Below are 19,316 nucleotides of genomic sequence, written 5' to 3'. Positions count from 1 at the left end.
GCCGGCCAATGAGGAGGCGCGGCGGCCGGGGTTGGGCGGAGCCGTCGGGGGGCGCAACGCCGGGCCGGGCTGGAGTGGCAAGCGGGTCGGCCCATCGGCACGGCGTCGGCGGCCGCGAGCGAGGAGACTGAGAGCCAATGGGGTGTGGGCGTGGGCGGGGCGAGAGGGCGGGGCCTCTTGCCTTCGGGGAGAGTCGCACGGAGTAGCGAGTGAGGAGGAGGCCGGTCGGACCGCCCGCTCGGGGCAGCGCGTGTGCCGGCGCTGCACAAAAATGCACTCGGATGCCGCCGCTGTCAGTAAGTAGCGGGGAGGTTTCGCTCGGTGTGGGGGCCGAGGGGGGGCGGGGTTGCTAGGCGACCGCTGAGCGACGGTTGCGTGAGGGGAATGTTCTCACGGGGGGTGGGGCGGGCGCGTTTAAAGGCTGAGGGGAAAAGGGAAGGGAATCTTAACGGGCGGCGGCGGGTGGGGGGGGGAATATGGGGAGGGGGGAGGAAATGGCTGTGACGCAGTTCGTTCTTCCGGACGGCGATTGTTCTCCGCGCCCGGTGGTCTCCCCTCAGCCAACCCGACCGAAAGAGAGGAGGAGGAGGAGCGGAGGGGCCTGCTTCTTGGGGGGCCCCGTCGTGAAAGGGGGCAGAAGGAGCAAGCGCCCCCTCCCCCATCCCTCCTCTCCCCTTCTCTTTATCCCGCGTTGCATTGTGGGAGTTGGAGTCCTCGCCTCCCGGCCTCTGCGCTGCACGGCGCGAGCTGCGCACTACAACTCCCAGAGCCAAGCGCGCTGCCAACGGTCTTTCTCCTCTCTCTCCTTGCCCACCCCCTTCTTTCCTCCTCCGCTCACCCCCCTTTTTGGGTCAGTGGGTTGCAGCCTGAGAGCGACCCAGAACTCTCTGCCCTGGGGGAAAGAGTAGGTAGGTTGGCCAGGGGGGCGTGGATTCTGTCTTGGTGGGTCGTGCATGCTTCGGGAATCGGGGGCTGGGGCTTGGAGGGATGTGTGTTTGTGTACCTGCTCCCTTGGGGAAGAAATAAGCGGCGTTGGAGGAGCAGAAGGGCCAGTCCCTTGCATCCCGATGACATTTTGCTCTTTAACTTGTCCAAACCTCTCTCTTTCTCCAGTGTTTTGCTTGCGCTGGGCAAAGTTCCCTCTTGACAGATTGTCATTGTCTGCATTCTGGAGAAGTCGTGGGGGTGGCCGTGAAGCAGCCCTTGGCCCTCTTCCTAGACATGTTGCTTTGGAAGGCGGTTCTGTTAAAGCCACTAACTCCCTTCAAGTAAATTTGTTCTTGCAGTTGATCTGCACAATTTACATTGCTGCAAAGTATTGTTTCCCGGAGCCAAATAATGTATCTGTCTCTTTAACAATTGATTGCTTCTATAGACTGTTATAGACCAGTTTTTCTTTCCTTCTTTCTGTTTTTCCTTATTTTTTTGAGTTTTTCTTTCAAGTCTCCCATCGCTGTATCCCCTACATGATCCAACACAGCAATACCCCAGTCTTAAAATATTGTTCACAGGTCTTCAGGAGAACACCCATCTACAAAATCACGAAGGCAAACAAAGGCAGCCAGTCAAAGCAGATTTAGCTGGCATAATGTTCAGGCACAGTTGAATTTTGTGTAAAGGTTAAATTATATGAATGATTTTTGGAACCTAAACTCTTTATTTCCAAAGGTAATGTGGAACATAACAGTCTTGCTGGAGAGGCTTGTTGTCTTCCTGCAGTTTTTTTCCTACTCTTTGGAAGTAAGGCAGGTAATAAATACTCCAGTCCATAATGCATCTCGCTGCTTATATGAAATTGAAACTAAATTTCCTTTAAAATCTGCTGTATGATGAAAGCTTAGATTAGGGTACTTAAAAGCAAAAATAAAGCAAGCTTTTCAAAATGCATTTCCAAGATCTGTTCCGGTTGCTGAGGAATAGCTTTGTAAAAAGCTTTCGTGATGCCCTCCATTATGTTTATACATTTTAAAGGGTTATACATTTTCAGTATTCCCACATGCTTTTCAGAACTGACGGCAGTTAAGCCAAAATTATAAATAACATAGAAGCATAGTCATAGTCAATCTCCTATGCCTTCTGGCAGAAGTGAAAGAAGCCACCTCAGGTTTTTGTTTTAACAGCTACTGAAGCTACATGTTTAGCAGAACAAGCAAAATATTTTTAGACTGGACAGTGTCCATGGGCAAGAAAACCATAATTCTTCAGTGCCCTTTTTGCTAACTCAGTCATTTCGAAAGCTTAACAGTTTTACACTACAGTCCTGTACATATCTACTAAGAGGCAAATCTCATTGAGTTCGGTGAGGATCACCCCACATATAAATTGGGATACAGTCCTATGTACATGGAAGTATATGTAAGCCTAGTTGAATTCACTAGAAGTTGCTTCTGAGTAAACATGCTTAGTAATATTATAAACCAAAGAACTGTAATTGCTGGCCTAGCAAGAGGATTTGGTGTCAGTGTTTTCTCTCAAGCATCTCCCTCTTCTAATATTTTAAAAGCCTTTAATTTAGTTTTACTTGAAATATGAACAAAAATGTTTTTTGTAAAGTAACTCTTAAACTATACTTTCAGAGTTATCACTCAGTGATTTTTTCAGATGGAGATACTAAAATTTTCTGTTCTAGTGTTGCACATGCAGCGTTCAGGTTATGAAGTATCTTATTCACACTTTTCATTCATATTAGATATTCTTTGGCCCATGAAGTCTAAATTGCTGAATTTATCAGAAATAAAATTCTCTTTCAGCCCTTTTTTTCCAAACTGTTGACATACATTGTGTCTAAGACATTAGATTGTGTCTAAGGTAGGAGAGGATGAAGGACTTTGAAATATTCCAATTTCTAGTACAGAGAGCTGATTCTGAAGCTCGTGTGATAGTGTTCATCATTCCTCATTCTTTCAGTGAATGCTCAGATATGTATTTGTATAATTTCACTGTTTTATGTAAATCTAGATCCCTTGTCTTTATGTTGAACTACATTCATTGTCCTCAAAACCCCTGCTCAACAATAAGGGGAATATTTGGATATGTGGAAATGGTTGTGAGGGAAATTTTATACATGAAGCACCATGGCTCTGACCAAGTCAGTTTTGAAACAAGTACAGTCAAACATTGGTTGTCGAACGTATTCCGTTCTGGAAGACCGTTCAACTTCTGAAACATTCGACAACAGAGACGCGGCTTCTGATTGGTGGCAAGAGCTTCTTGCACTCAAGGGGAAGCCATGTCAGACGTTCCGGTTCTGCAGATGTTCAAAAACCGGAGCATTTACTTCCAGGTTTTTGGCATTCGGGAGCCGAAAAGTACGATAACGGAGGCGTTCGGGAACCGAGGTTTGATTGTATCACAAACTTTATCTGGAAATAGGGGAGCAATGTTGTACTGTAGTCTAAAACAAAGTAGTTGAAACATGTTTGGCTGGAATTGGCTCTCTTAAATTCCCAGCATGTTCTTTGAAGATTCTGCTGGAGGCTTCTTGGGCTTGTCATCTTATAAGCACTTATTGGAGAGTAAGTTCTATTGAAGTTAGAGGCGCTTAGTTTCAAGTAAACATGTATATTCTCTCAAGCGTACATGCGAGGAAGTAATTCCCATTGAACTTGGAGGAAATTGATTTTAAGTAATCATATTTTGTATTAGGGGTTTGATCCTTAAGGTCCCACTGTAATACAAATTTAGAACCCCATATATTTGGAAAGTTAGTAAAGAGAACTTTAAGAAAATAGCAGCTATTGAATCAGTTTCTCTCACATCCAAGTAAACTTTCGTTAAAAAAAAGAAAGCCTCACACGTATCCTTGTTTTCTATTGTATTATATTCTTTTAAATTAGAATTTTGAAATACTGCAAGTTGTGTCCAAAAATTCTACGCTCAGGAGGGCACTAGTGAAGTTTCTTGCCCCCTTTCTCCCCATGTAAGCCCCCTGTACCATAAAAGGTTTCTTGCAGGATTAGTAGTGTAGCATGCAGGGCACAGGGGCAGTTTCCCCAGGCGCAAAATTGTTAGGGGCACAATATTGCAACACCTGGTTCTTCTTCAATGCAGCTGCATGCTTCTTGATGCGAACCAGGAAGTGGCCTCTCCAGACAACGGACTGGCTCTTCTCTTCTTATATCTGCAACTGCAATCTCCTGGTTGGCACAGATGCTATTAGGCAGTTGAATGTGCAAGCGTACTCCGCCCGTTTCCCTCCCACGTCCCCTTGGCATGGCCCTGGGCACTAGCAACCCATGGTACGCCACTGTGCAGCAGTTAGGAGGCCTGCAGGACAGCTCTCTGAAAATCAGGAAGAGACAGCTTGTGCAAGAGTCACCCTTCACTCCATATTCCAGACCTTTTCTAAAGGTATCCTAACATTCTGAGATACTTTGGGGGGTAGGGGTCTGCAGTGGGGAGCAAAGGGGAGGCAATGCCCTGAGTAGTCATCCACTTATGTAACTTCTGGAAACACTCATGTGAGTTTTAAATATTGTAGTATGTAACATACAGGTTTTTAACTTTATCAAACTTAAAATGCATTTTATCTAATTTGATTTAATAATTTTTGAAATAACTGTACATGTAAATCCCCGCCCCCGGTAAATTTGTTGGCCTCTGACTTACATTCTTCAATTCTGGAAGGTTATGTTCCTGCCCTTATAGGAATAGAGGCCACCATAGAGTTGATCCAGTTAAATAATATTTGCTGGAGTTTGTTATGATTTGATATGAGGCCAAACTGGAAGACTTTGCACAAGTGAGCTGTTAAGTAGATATAGCAAGCCTCATTGGGAATAACATGATGAAAATAATTTGTATTAGTGCAACGCAATGGCTTTGAAAAATTACTTCAGGTTTCATATTTAAAATGTCAGTCACTTCATGTGTTGAATCCCCAACTGTGGAGCACAGGAGGAACATTATGAGCATCAGGAAGAGAATAGGAAAGCAGAAGAAGTGTTTTAAGTTCAAGTTTTTTTCTTTCACCGTTTTGTGATATAAATAGTAGGCCTGACATGGTAAACTCTGTCACATCATGTTGTTGCTGCTTTTATTATTTGTATTAGTTGCTTTACTCATAGAAATAACTCAAAGCCATTTACAGATAATAGAAATTTTAAACCAATTACAATAAACACAATAAATAAAAACCTCAAAACCTCTAGAGATGTACTGATGGCTTTTAACTGTAATAAAATTGTTGCTTTTACATCTAAAAATTCTGTAAAATGAAAGCTTCCATACAACTCAGCCTTTAAAATACTTCAATAAAAAAGAGCCAAAGGTTTATTTGAATAAAAGGGTTCTCACCATCCATTGGAACACGAATAGGGCTAGGCAGATCTCCCCTTCAGAGAGCATTCATAAGCTTTGGTGGCACATAGAAAATTCCTGTTTCCCCCTTTCACACCTTAGACAATGAAGATGGCTTAATACAAAAATGCTACAGTCTAACCTGATCCTCCCAGGTAATCATTTGATGGTTATATTTTTAATCAGTTAATGTTTCTGAAAAGTCTTTAAAGGCAGCCCCTTGTGGGGACTCAATTGAAATGTAGCATAGATGCTTTGTTGCATGAATGACTTGAGCTTATTTTATAGTTGCATTCTACAACTTCCTTGTGAAGTTTCAGATTCTCTCATCTTGAAAATATCTGTTGTGCTTACTCCAGTTCTTAAATTAGGCAGTGTTGATTTTGAACTAAAATACGTCACCATGAAATCATAGAATCGTAAAATTCATAACTAACTTGGGTCCATTAATTTCATTGTGTCTACTTTTGAGTAAAACTTAGTTGGATACAGCCCATTGTCTTCAAGAATGAGCACATCAAGGGGCTGCGAGGAACCGACTTATTTGAGAAACAATATGGTATAAAATTAGGAGTAATGTGTTGCTATGTTTTGTGCCTTTAATAAAATAATGGGAGGGTTGCAGAAATCTCTTCCCAGCTGAAACAAAGCAATTCACAAGAGACAAAGATTGGGATATCAAAGCAGCTGCTAGATACAGGACACCTTCCCTCTGATTATGATGTTTCTTTGGTTCAAAGAATTACCCAGTGCCTGACAATCCACAACTTCTGATATCTATGGCTATGACTTGTATAAACTGTCTCTTTTTATTCATAGAGCCATACTAGGCTCAAGTTGTTCATGATGAAAGACAACACTTTTTCTGTACATCAGGTTAGAACCTTATAGCATGTCTTTTGTGACATCAGCAATAATTTGATTGACCATTCTAATTCAGTTCTAACGTAAGTGCATATATGGGCTAGATAGGTGTTCAAATTCATATGGATACATAGCAAACCTTTTATTCCAGATATGTTTTGCAGAGCTAATAACTTTATGCTCTTGAAGATGGAAAACTTTTCCCCATCAAGTTCTACATTTTGTATGTTTTGAGAGTTGAAGCAAGCCATGTGAAATATTCATACCTTGGTTCTCAAATGTATTCCGTTCCGGAAGTCTGTTCAACTTCCAAAAACCAAGGTGCGGCTTCCGATTGGCTGCAGGAGCTTCCTGCACTCAATTGGAACCTGTGCAGACGTTCGGTTTCCAAAAAAACGCTCGCAAACTGGAACACTCACTTCCGGGTTTGCAGCATTTGGGAGCTAAAATGTATGAGTACCAAGGTGTTCAAGAACCAAGGTACAACTGTGTATAGGGTAATGTAGTAGCTTTTTCGGGGGTTGTGGGGTGTGTGACATTATGTTCTAATGTAAAAAGTAATAATAATGATCTGACCAAAAGCTAATATTTAAATAAATTAGTTATACAATTCTGTGAACAACCTACCTGCAAATAATTTAATTTGGAAGGCAGTGTGGCTGCTCTTAAGTCAGAATTTTTTCCTGCTGCAAGACATTCCGTAGTGCTGCTCTGCCAGAAAGGACTATCATTGCCAGATGCATCACATTACTATAAAACTTTTAAGGTGATGCCTTCTGATGACTTGCCTCTACACCAGGGGTCAGCAGACTTTTTCAGCAGGGGGCCGATCCACTGTCCCTCAGACCTTGTGGGGGGGCCGGACTATATTTTTGGGGAAAAGATAAACAAATTCCTATGCCCCACAAATAACCCAGAGATGCATTTTAAATAAAAGGGCACTTTCTACTCATGTAGAGAAACATGCTGATTCCCAGATTGTCCGCGGGCTGGATTGGGCCAGAGTTTGCCTACCCATGCTCTACGCATACCTAGAGACATTTGTCACCAAAACGTCAATTACATTGAGGCAAATCTGTGTTGTGAATGGTTACAGTGGTATTGCAGGCAATGCTCATAGTAGTTTCACTTGCCTTGATTGGATCAGTACGACGTTTTGGTTCCTGAAATTCATTCTGATTGTGTGGATAAAATATAACTGATAGAATTCTACAGGATGGGGTATTAGTGTGTGAAATCAGTTAAGATCCTATGATCCCAAGGCATGCAGCTCCAGACGGTGGAGGTGACAGGCACCATCCTGGCACCCAGGCACCTGCACTTGGTTGCAAGTGCCACTAGACAGGTGCAAAATGTGCCTGGTGAATTTTGAACACTGGTTTGAGATGTAGTATTACTATTGCAGAAGGAGATAGGGGACTCAAATAACATTCCGATATGTCATTTAATGGAATTCAAAAAAGCCACACACACACACACACACACACACACACACACACACCCCTTGACTGTATTGTATAACAGGAGAAAGGCATTTCAAAATTAAGACTTTTAGCTTTATCTGCAGTACTTTTGAAATGTGTTTATTAAGCATTCTAAAAGGTGACATAACCAAAATAAGAAAAAATGTTTTTATTTCTCTCTAGATTTTCAGCTGAACTCTCATCTATCAACACTGGCAAATATTCATAAGATTTACCACACTCTTAATAGGCTGGTAATCACTTGCATTTTTTAAATCTACTACTTATATAGTTTTGTCTGGCTAGAAAGTGTCCTGACATGATTATCCAGAGCTGGCTGTACCTTTGTAAATAGATGTACATCAAGTAGACATGCAAAAAAAACTGAAAATGATTTTTCAAACATCCATGCCTCTTAATTTTCTTTATGTATACTCAGCATTTGGAGATGAAGCCATGACAGCTTCTTGCTATAAACCCTAGGAATTTTTCAACACAATGGAAAGACAAATTGCTGAAATTTGTACAAAGGACAAGGATTATTCAAAGCACTTATCCACAAGTAGGGAAGATGAAACCTCCCTCCCACTCAGATTTCCTCCTGACCACATTGCTAGATGCACCATCGATTTTATTTCAGATGACCTTTACCTAATGGCTGCAGAATCCTGTGGCATGCACATCCTCCCCTTTCCTCCTGAGTAAGATGAGGTGTGTCTGTTTTATCTTCCCAGAGTAATTGTGCAGGTGAGGGGTTGCATGTGACAAGATGGATAGGATGGGATGGGAAATTGTAAGAAGAAATTGGATATCTGGTGTTATTTGAAAATAGCTAAACTCCTAGTTAACTACATTGATTTAATATTTTACAGAATTTGACAGAAGACGTTGGTCAAGACGATCACCAAACAGGTAGAGAGTTTTATACAAATTATACTGTCATGTGTTTTAGGAATCTTAGGTATAGGGGGAACCTTCCTGAATGTAGAAATTAACACCAACGAGGAAGGAGCATTAACATTAAAAACGAGGGACAGTCAGTTATCTTGTAAGATTTGCTAGGCTATGTAAGGATTCAGGTTCAAGAGTTGGCCATTCCTAGCAACCCCTTTTCCAAAAAAAATTCCAGTCTTTGGGGGGGGAAAGTTACTTTGAAAACTGTTGTTGAATTTTAAAACGTGACATCTCGGAATAGCACCTTTTATAGTGGAAGGTGCTTGCACTACAGTGGAAGGTTGTGGGAATTGCCTTAATGCCTGTATTTTATAGCATCAGTGTAGACAAATGGATTGTGTGAATGAGAGTTATGAGCATATTAAGCTGTATTGTACTAAGCCGGTCCATTGGTTTCCTTGGCTTGATAGTGTTTGGCTGTGGTTCTCCCAGTCATCTGGCAGAGATCTTTGCACCTTCTTTATGCAGAGCATGACTTCTGTTACTGAACTATGCCCCTTCACTTAGATGGCTTATTATAATTTTAAAGTTAGGATCAAAAAGCCTTTCAGCTAAAGAGGCCTGTTAAGATTTTGCAAATTCACTCATGCATCAAAAAGCGTTACAATTCACCTTTAAGGCACTCGTTTTAACTTGTAAGCAGTAAAGATGTTCTGTGGTGCTCTTGCACCTTGTTCTTGCTTACAGGTTAAATTGTGTGCGCCCAAGCCTTTCCATGATTTTCTACTGTTTTGGAACAGAGGGAGGGAAACGCAAGCTGAGGGCATTGCAGAGGCAAGGGCAACATAACTGTGTGCTGACCCTCCCTTTCCCTCTATACTTTTATTTATGTTGGAGGGGATGATACGTGTTAATAATGAGTCAGGAGTTGGTAGATGCAGGATGTAGAGGTGATGCAAGGCTGGGGGCAGTCTTACCTTCATGAAGCAACGTTCAAGTTGGAAAGAGAAAGGAGGCAAGTCCCGTATTTCAGTAGGTTGCATAGGATTTGGTTTTTTTTTTAATGGCTAAATTAAATCATTAGGAATGAATAAGAACACCACCTGCCTGGTGTTCTGATGATGCCTGAATATGGTTGCTTTGCTGATTCTACTTTTGGTTTGGTCTTTGCGCCTGAAGATAAGATGCAGCTGCACAAATATACCAGTTTTATAAAAACTAGATGTGTTTTGTATTTTAAATTCTAAATACCACACAACACCTCTTGTGGCTGCACAAGAGGAAGCTCTAGGAATACTCCCGGGTCTATTTCTCTTTTCCATTAGACTCTGGTAGAAGTACAGAATAGGTGCCTGGGATTGGTAACCGACTAGATGAGGGGTAATAGAATGAAATACAGAAGATAGGGGTGCTTTAGATCAGTGGTCTGTGTGACTGAAGAAGTGTGGTTAAACCTGCCCCACATTGGCAGCTAACATCAGGAGCCCAGTTTGGAAGTGCTGTTGGATCTGGCCCCTATTCTGAATCCCCAAGTGGCAACCCTTGTAGGCAGATGTAGTCTTGGCATGTGTATCCTAGTAACATCCAGCACAGGCTACTGTGGTTTGTTATATGTGGAAGTACCTTTGAAGATCCCTTGGAAACGTAAGGTAATTAAAAACTGAATAGCTGGATTGTGACCTACAAAAGTTGTATCTTGCTGGTTATAAGAGTTTCACGGACTCCAGTGCAAAGTGCTGGTGGTACTCCTGTACCAAACTATGCAGGATTTTATAGGTTACCTCAAGGCCTCATTGAACCTGCGGATTTGTAATGCATGGTGACTATAAACCAGGCCTTCTCAGTGGTGATGCCCAACTTTTGCATCATCACTATATGCCTGCCCCGTATGTTTTAAAATTTTATTTACCTGTGCTTTTTAATTTCCAGTCTGTTTATCTCTTGCCATATTGAAAGAGTTGAGAATTTAGCGTGCTTCGAGCTTTGCTGCGGTTCTGCTTATTGTGTGATGATTTATTGTTTTACAGTTTGTGTTTTCAATGTGTCTGTTGCCTCATATGCTTTTTCAGTAGGCTTTGCATCTGTTTGAACCCTTGTCTTGCTTTCCTCAATTATTCCACAGGAAGTCTCAGGTCGTGCAGTTCATCAGACTGCTTTAGCAAAGTGATGCCTCCAAGAAAAAAGAGGCGACCTGCAGCTGGAGATGACCTATCAGCTAAAAAAAGTAGACATGATGGGTACGTAATCTTACTTGGATTATTTGATTCAGGAGTCATTACTTTTGTATGGACAGTAGGTCAGGAGGTGTGGACTCGTATTTAACTCAACTCTGGTTTACTAAGCGGAGGTAGTAGGTTTTATTTTATTTTAGTATGCCTATTTTATTTGAGGCATGATTTTGTAATAACTCAATGGGGAGACAGTTCTTTCTCTCAAAGGAAACTATTTAGGATGAAGCATTTTTAAGGATTCAATTTGTAGATTTGACACACATTTGATTATTATGGAAAACGATAGTGTCCTATGGAATGCAAATATGACGGCTAGATTTTGAATTTACATACGACTCCGATTACTTTCTTTCCGCTTCACCCCTGTCCCTGTTTCTTGAAAAGTTAGTCTACTGAAATTATATAGGCCAGAATAAAAACATAGGCTCCATTTAGATGCAACAACAAACCATAGTTTGCCTTTATGTATATGGACAGTGGTGACAGTGGCACAAGAGATTTCACTGCTCCTCTTGCTTGTATGGAGGAAGGACATGAATCTTTGGGTCATGGTTTTGAACAACATGGTTTCTAAATGTGTAAGGCTGTGACTTGTATGTATCAGCTATCAGTCTAGGATAATTCTGCATGTGTTCCCTTATATCTCCAACGAGAGACTTGGAAGTTGAAAACTCAGAGGGGTTTGGAATATCTTTGGAGGTGAGAGGGGGGTTAAATCAGTTCCACTTACACCCTTCCTCCTTCAACAAATATGTCAAGTGTTAGGGCTTTAAGTTCTGATATAGGCATCCATATATGTTCTGTAGGAATGTTCTGTTTAGTTGTAGATTATTTTGTGATTCTTTTAATTGCCTCAAAGTTCTGAAAATTAGTGGATTAGATAGGAGGAAGAGGCCAGCTTGGTAATACATTCTTATATAAATCTATATATATTATAGAATTTATATATTACGTTATTTACCTCTTCCCCTGCACTAGAATGTACAGAAAATATGATTCTACTAGAATAAAGACGGAAGATGACATGTTCTCGAGCAAGAGGTGCTTAGAATGGTTCTATGAATATGCAGGTTAGCGAATATATATATTGCTTTTTGCTGGTTGCCCAGATAATGTTGAAACTTCAAGAAAAATATTCAAATATCAACTCCAATTTGAATATAAATATGTTTTGTAACAAAAAAAATGTAGATTATGAAAAGCATCCATTAAAATAGTTCAGATGCACTCAGCCTCCTAAAAGAATAAAGAAGTTAGTGAACACATATTTTCAATGCCAATGCAACTAGAATGTTGACTTTAAATTGTATATAGTTTTTAAAAATACATTTGCTCGCTGCATTAAAGAGGTTAATCACAGGATAGACAAGGCTGAAAATTTGAAGTCAAATTTAAGTTGCCTGGTTAACCTTTGGCTAGCTGCTTCTCTGTTAATGAATGTAAATCTGCAAAGTTGAAAGGATAGTGCTTGATTTTGATTGAGACACTACTTGGTAAGAGACAGGCTTTCAAATAAGCATACATACATATACATGCATCCATACGTAGAGCAGTATTTGAACCATCACATACTTGTGGCACTGCAATGTCTCCAACCTTATATATATATGGTCTATTAAAAAAATACAGGTCTGTGATTACAAATGGAAGTAACACAATCTCATTTGCTTATAGGAACAGATGATATTGTGGGTCCTGAAGGAATGGAGAAATTCTGTGAGGACATTGGGGTTGAACCAGAAAATGTACGTTCAGAGTTATTACAGATGGCAGAGAGCTTGCTTGCTTTCAGATGATGAGGAGGGAGGAAGCATAGTCCTTGTAATACAGGATTTGGGTTTTTCATTCATTCGTTTACTCACTCAGGTTATTTCCAGACCGTGAACAACTTATGCATTGCAACTATTTCAAATGTTACAGTAAAGAGAAGGGTTGTGTTCCTGTTAGAAGAGGCAACTTTCCAGAAGCCTTTCTTTCTTTGGCCAGCTCACTGTGCATTATATTCTTATTTGGTTTTGAATATAAAATGTTTTTGCCTTGTTTTGTTTGAAAATAAATCTCCAAAAAGTTGAGACCAATGGCAAAAATAGTCATGGCTTAACAAATGACACAAATTTAGACAATAAGGATTAGACAACATTCTGCACCCAGGAACTTTCTATCTGGCTCCCAAGATAGTCTCGATTCCCTAGACCTGCCCTTACTTTGCAGCTCAGCCTTTTGCCTGTGGGACAGGTTAAGTGTTCAACCCCTTCTTCCTCTTCCGAACAGCAACAGAGGCCTAGGACAGAGCAGCTATTATTATACACCTCATTCTGAAACACAGGAGGAGGGTTCTTTCACTCCTTTTGGGAAGTTTAGCAGTGAAGCCTTTGAGATGCTTGGATCATTCTCCCCTTCTTTGCTTCTTAGCTGCTCCTTCCCACTTGTCTAAATTTTGCAAGTGGAAGTGCTGGATCTGTTTGCTTGTTGGCCTTTATTCCACTGAAAATACAGCAATTGTACAACATTTAGCTGCCGCCAAATGTTGTACCGCAGAGGCTTTTCTTTGCTTCAGGTGTCATTCTTCATTTGCACGTTCACATATTTGCTATCTTAAAAGGAGTTAGATATTGGATCCCTTTCGTTTTTCTTGGGTGGGAGAGCTGGATGGGGGTAGGAGCTGAGTAGAGCTTAAAAAGCATTGCCTTTGGTATAGATAAAGCAGGTGGCATTTTTGGCCTAGTATACAGGTTGCTGGGGTTGGCAAAAAGGGTGAATTACAATTCAGGAAATTGTAATACAATTTTTGTGTTTTGTTTTTCAACCAGGTAGTTATGCTTGTTTTAGCCTGGAAGCTGGATGCTCAGAACATGGGTTACTTTACGTTGCAAGAATGGTTAAAAGGAATGACATCCCTGCAGTAAGTATTTCATCAGCAAATGTGAAATAAATTTAGCAGTGGTGCATTGTCATTTTGTGAACTTTTAACTTCACCCTGCGCAGAAATAGAAATTGGCTGTCTTATAATCCAGCAATTCTCCGTATGCCTTTTGGGCCTCTTAAATTATACTTATTGGGCCTCTTAAATTATACTTATACCATTTATAGGGTCTTAAATGGTTTCAAATGTTCGTAGCTGCTTTACTGAATGCCTATGAACTGTATGTGAAAGAACCATCATCGTTCTCGGTTACAGACTGATTTACCTGCTATAATACAGACTACATTTTTGCTGTAACTGTATTGCTTTTTTTTTTGAAAGGCAGTTTATAAATTCAAAGATAAAGTACTATTGGGTTCAGGGCCAGAAAACAGCTTGATGGTTAGCAGTGTGGAATTTAAATTGGTATTTTATTTTTATTTTTACAGATGTGATACAACAGAGAAGCTAAGAAATTCTTTGGATTATTTGAGATCTTTATTAAATGAGCCTACAAATTTTAAACTTATTTACAGATATGCATTTGACTTTGCACGTGTGAGTAGCTTGGAGTTCACATTCTGATCACCCCATTTTTATGAATTCTTGTATGGTTTCTTTCATGAAGAGACGTTTATACACCCGTGTTAATGATTTCCACTAAGCCAGTCAAGTTTCCTTCAGTGTGCAAAATTCCATTTGCATTTTTACAGTTTTATATTAATCTTCCAAGTCACTCATTTGAATCATTTCCAAATCGGTGTTACCGCTCTTGGCTCTTGTCTTAATTTTTATGGGTTCTCACTTTGATGCCTAAGCATATTTGCTTTCTTTCTAGAGCTCTTAGTACTGAAATCTTCATTTTTTCAGAGTAGCAGACCACCTAAACCCATCACAAATCTCCCTGGCCTGGTTCTCTACAGGAATAATACAGTTGGTCAAGAATCGTTCCTGCAATCTGTTTCCCTCTTAACTACCACATTGGCCCAATCCATTTCACAGTCCAAAAATGAGAACCCAGTGGACTCAAACTATTTCCACATTCCAGACCTTTGCCACTGCTAGAGGGCATCTGGACCATTGACTAAAGTGTCTTGAGGCTGACAGGGTTGGAGTCCCAACATATTGACCCTTCTTAAGCTCCCAGACACCGAGAAATGCCAAGCACAGGTTGAGTAATTGCTGTCACCAGCTGAATTTTGCAGGAGAGGAAAAGAAATGTACCATTATGCAGTGGACAGTATTCCAAAATAGTAACTCATCAAAGGTGAATACATTGTTTAATTGGCTAGCCAGGTTAGGAAGTTGATGCTCTGATTTGCAGACAGAATGGATATATGCATTAAATGCTAACAGCAGCTCCCTAGGAGGTATGGCTTCACTGTGTGTATTTTAAACAAGCAAACAGCAAGAGGGAACCAAATGAAGATAATTGAAATATAGTTACATTTTGTAAAGCATAAACTGACATAGTTTCTAGTGCAAATGAAGAACATTATACATAAACCTAGCTAAATTTTCTCTCTCTCTTTGACAGGAAAAGGACCAGCGAAGTCTAGATATAAACACTGCCAAGTGTATGTTAGGACTTCTCTTAGGAAAAACATGGCCTCTCTTTCCAGTATTTCATCAGTTCCTAGAGGTACAAGTAGAAACACCTTTTTGTTTTTATACTGTTTTTAAAAGATGCTGTACCAAGTTAAAACTGGGAATTAGCAGATAGTTGAAAAGTTTTACTACCTGAGTTGAATATTTGAATTTTTTTGCAAGTAAGCTTACAGGCAAATTTTGTGTGTGTGTGTGTGTGTGTGTGTGTGTGTGTGTAAAACTTTTGATACAACTGAAGTTGTAATCAACTTTGAGTTTGAGTCAGCCTCTGTTGCCCTTCTTTAATATATGGGCAAGAGTGACTGACCTTGCAGGGTAAGGATGACTGATGGTGTACACAAACTGCTTTGGACATCTAGTATTGTATGTGACTTTTCCGAATTATGATGTAAATTATTAAGGTGTCTTTTTCCGAAATCAAGCAAAAGCTCACTAGCACACATTTCATTTTTTAGCTCTACAAAATAAATAGATGTGTGTCGTGCATAGTCTTTGAAAGTGACAAAGCTTTTTTTTTGCAAATAATGTTTTCTGATATCTGATTTTTGAGGAGCGTTATTCCTGATACCACATTACAGCTCTGTTACTTAGGTTCCAGTGTATTATGCTTGCTTGTTATACTCTTAAAATGGCCTTTCGTAACATCCTTGAGTGGCGACCGTTTCATCCAAAAGGCATTTTGAATCTCTGAAGTGACCACAAAGCCAAACAATATACAGTAGTTGAAAAGTCAGTCATTTCCGATTTCAGTAACTGCTCCTCTTTTTTTAATCAGCAATCTAAATACAAGGTCATCAACAAGGACCAATGGTGCAATGTTCTGGAGTTCAGCCGAACCATTAATCTTGACCTCAGCAATTATGATGAAGATGGAGCATGTACGTATTTGCATGAAAAGCTACAATCTATTGTACCATATCTTACTTTCCAGAAGCTGTTCATTCCAGACTTTTCTTTTCTTTTTCTGTGTAAAAGGTTTTTTTGATTTGTGGCTTTATTTCTTGCAGGGCCAGTGTTGCTGGATGAATTTGTGGAGTGGTATAAAGAGAAACAAATGACATAGGAATTTTAACTATGCACAGCCGCCCAAGAGTCCCTGTTACTACAGTTATGTCGACCATTAGCCATAAACTGCTATTTGTATAAAAGCGCATGCTGCTTTTCCTGCACTGCATCCCGTTTTTGGGGACCTTTTGGTGTTTTGCTGTTTAAGAGGCCAGCTCTGCTTGCTGTGTAGCATTGTTCTCTTCGAAGGCTGCTTTGCATTTTTGTATCTACACTACAGATGGTGAACTTAACCAGCATCCTCACTGTGATTTATGTGTATATTGCTGTCTAAATTTTGTATATGTGTATAAAAAAAGCTTCACCTAGGAGTTACTCCAGAAGTGTATTGTAAAAATAATTTTGTGGCATATTTCTAGTTGCATTAAATAACCATGTAACTTAATTTTTAATTTTAATTTGGTCTCGGACATAACATTTCAGGAAAAAAGTGATTGTTGAGACTGTTACCACGTGGAACTATTGCCAGTTAGCGACAAGATGCCAATTTTTGAGAGGATATCCTGCAGTATGATTTCTTCACATGCAGATGCCCAACTTCAGTTTTGTTTAGTAAGCAAGTATTGGCTGTCTTTTTATTGAAAACCTGTTAAAAGTGTAATAGCTTGACTAGAGTCGTACGTGCCACAAGGATTTCCACTTGGTGATACTGCTGACGTCCTAATATTCAGACTCCTGTAGTTCGCAAGTAGGTGCAGATTAAATCTGATTAAAAAAAGGGTTTTAGACTTGTAAAATGGCATATTTCTTTATTTCAGTTTTGCTGTTCTAGTGTTTTGACTGTATTGATGATGAAAGCAAAATGAAGCCTCTTGTAAAATTTAACATAGATTTGCGGGTGAGTTTCAAGGTCTGAATTTCTTGTTAAATCTGAACCGAAAAGCCTTGCAAACATGGGAATCTAAAGAAGGCAATGGCATCTTTTATTCCAGGGATTGGATTTCCTAGCAGAATGCCTGTTGCAGGCAATGGGCTCACTAATCACCAGCATTATCACTCATTTGGGACCACTCTTATCTGTCTGTACATGAAAGTTCAAGCCATTGCTTGCTTGAGGAAGCCGAATTAATGTGCTAAGAAATGTCTTATCATGCTATCTCTGCCTCAGCCTTCATTATAAAGTTTAATACTGAATTTTTGACAAAGGTTACTTAGTGGGTAGCAGACTGCGGAAATACTTCCAAAAATCCAATGGTGAATGTTAAATTAATGGACAGAGTGCTAAAAATGGAGTTTGCAATAAAACATTAGCAGGCTTTCTTTTTGTTGGTAGAGGAAGTTAAACCATAAGTAAACGTGTTGTTTTGAACTCTCAGAGCTCAGCGTAAATGTAAAATCAATGCAAATTCCTTTATTTTATCATTAAATTGCTTAAATTATTGGTAAGCAGCAACCTTTTAGGACTGGGTACTTGTAAATCAGTGTTTCATTGAATTCAGCCTCTTTAGATCCCAGTCCAGTATAATTCTGCACTGAAGAGGGTGCTGAAATTTATCTGTTTCCAGTGGTATCACAACATGGAATATTATGACCCTTAACTTTTGGGAGGGCAGAAGGTGTTTGGAGGTCTACCACCAGAATAGTGAGGTTGAAAAGTCTCAGTGTGTACAGCTCTCTGTATCCCTGCTGTGATGGTTGTATTAGAATTTAGACGTTTGAAAGCTATTCACAAAATCAGCCATTATGGATATAAATAAAATACCGTGTTAGTAAAATCTTACCCTTTTGTTTAACTTGTTCTATTGAAAACAAATACAAAAAAGTAATGGATCCTATAGTTGCTTGCTTGTATAAAACATGCAATGTTATCTACAGGTTGCGATATTTCCACAAGGCAACGTGCAGTAGACAAGTTGCTTATTAAATCATGTTGTTTTTTTAAAAAATGTGCTAACATGTATTACAATTGGCATAGCCATAAAGAAAAGCTTGTGAAGCTCTCAAAGGAAGGTGTGGGGGGATGCAGGCTTTACTGCAAGCCATTTTGCTGAGATGCCGTGATCCAGCCATTTGTGCAATCTAGTTTAAAGATAAAAAGTATTATAAATAAGGCCCATAAAAGTATCAGATAACGGGCTTTTGGGACAGAGTCTCACTTTAAATTTTTATGCTTGGATATGACTACTAGAGTACAAAACAAAAGCAACTCATCAAATTGTGAAGAGACCACGCTGTAAAATCTGTCTTTCCTTTACAGCTGAAACAGTAAATGGGAATAGATGGGTTCTGGATTCTGAAGTTACTGGTGCAACATGTACAGGCATTGGGTGGATTAAAATTTATTGCCTCCAAACAGTCAGTTTTGCTACAAGTCACAAGCCAGGATTCAAGGTACATGTGCAAAGCATTTCTCTCTCTGTGTGAAGTAGTACTATACTGCAATCTTCTTTCCACCCCAATTTTCATCGCAAGCGCTTCCTTTCTCGCATAATGTTGCTTTGTGATGTGCAGGGGTGCATATAATTTTATATGCCAGACCCAGTTCAACAAGCTGCTTTTGTATCTTATACTCTGCTAGAAATATCCCAAGAAGAAAAAGTGAGAACTTGCCCTTGAATTTTGCAGTGAAAGGCAGGCTCTGAAACAGGGTTGGGTCAACCTTTTGCCCTCCCGGATATTGCTGCAATGCGGCTGCCATCATCATCCCCTGATCGCTTATTGCTTTGCATGCTAGAGCTGATGGGAGTCCAACAACTTCTGGAGTGGCACAGGTTAACCTGTTTCCCTAAATGTAGCTAAGCATCAATTTAGAACAAAAGCTTTCTTATTGATACAGTGGTGCCTCGCAAGACGAAAAGAATCCGTTCCATGATTCTCTTCGTCTAGCGTTTTTTCGTATTGCGAAGCAAGCCCATTGACAGCTTAGCGGATTAGTGCTACAGCGGTCTAGCGACTTCTAGCGATCAGCTGTTAAGCGGCTTAGCGGCTTAGGAAAAGGGGGGGGGAAGTGAAAAAACCCTGTGGGGACTCGCAAGATTTTTTCGTCTTGCG

At 40.1% G+C, this 19,316-nt stretch overlaps 1 protein-coding gene across 3 annotated transcripts; it reads left to right on the top strand.

The window, feature by feature from the left end:
* DCUN1D4 (defective in cullin neddylation 1 domain containing 4) lies at positions 1 to 19,094 on the top strand. Of its 3 annotated transcripts, XR_014567991.1 has the most exons (12): positions 1 to 296; positions 7,809 to 7,879; positions 8,498 to 8,537; positions 10,642 to 10,756; positions 11,729 to 11,820; positions 12,425 to 12,495; positions 13,561 to 13,652; positions 14,102 to 14,210; positions 15,190 to 15,294; positions 16,036 to 16,138; positions 16,268 to 16,877; positions 18,523 to 19,094. XR_014567991.1 is itself a non-coding variant. In XM_083755065.1 (11 exons), the coding sequence occupies exons 1-11, from the start codon at positions 272 to 274 to the stop codon at positions 16,321 to 16,323; spliced, it is 879 nt and encodes a 292-aa protein (XP_083611191.1). In that variant the 5' UTR covers positions 1 to 271; the 3' UTR covers positions 16,324 to 18,045. The 3 variants fall into 3 exon arrangements, 2 of the variants coding, with proteins under 2 accessions (XP_083611191.1, XP_083611192.1); XM_083755065.1 differs by lacking the exon at positions 18,523 to 19,094 and having other exon boundaries at positions 16,268 to 18,045; XM_083755066.1 differs by lacking the exons at positions 1 to 296; positions 18,523 to 19,094 and adding an exon at positions 817 to 908 and having other exon boundaries at positions 16,268 to 18,045.
* Positions 19,095 to 19,316: the final 222 nt, after the last annotated feature.

The sequence above is a fragment of the Podarcis gaigeae genome, assembly GCF_964106915.1.
Source record: "Podarcis gaigeae genome assembly, chromosome: 9".
NCBI lineage: Eukaryota > Metazoa > Chordata > Lepidosauria > Squamata > Lacertidae > Podarcis > Podarcis gaigeae.
The sequence above is the reverse complement of the archived record's forward strand: the minus strand, read 5'-3'. Positions and strand labels throughout refer to the sequence as shown.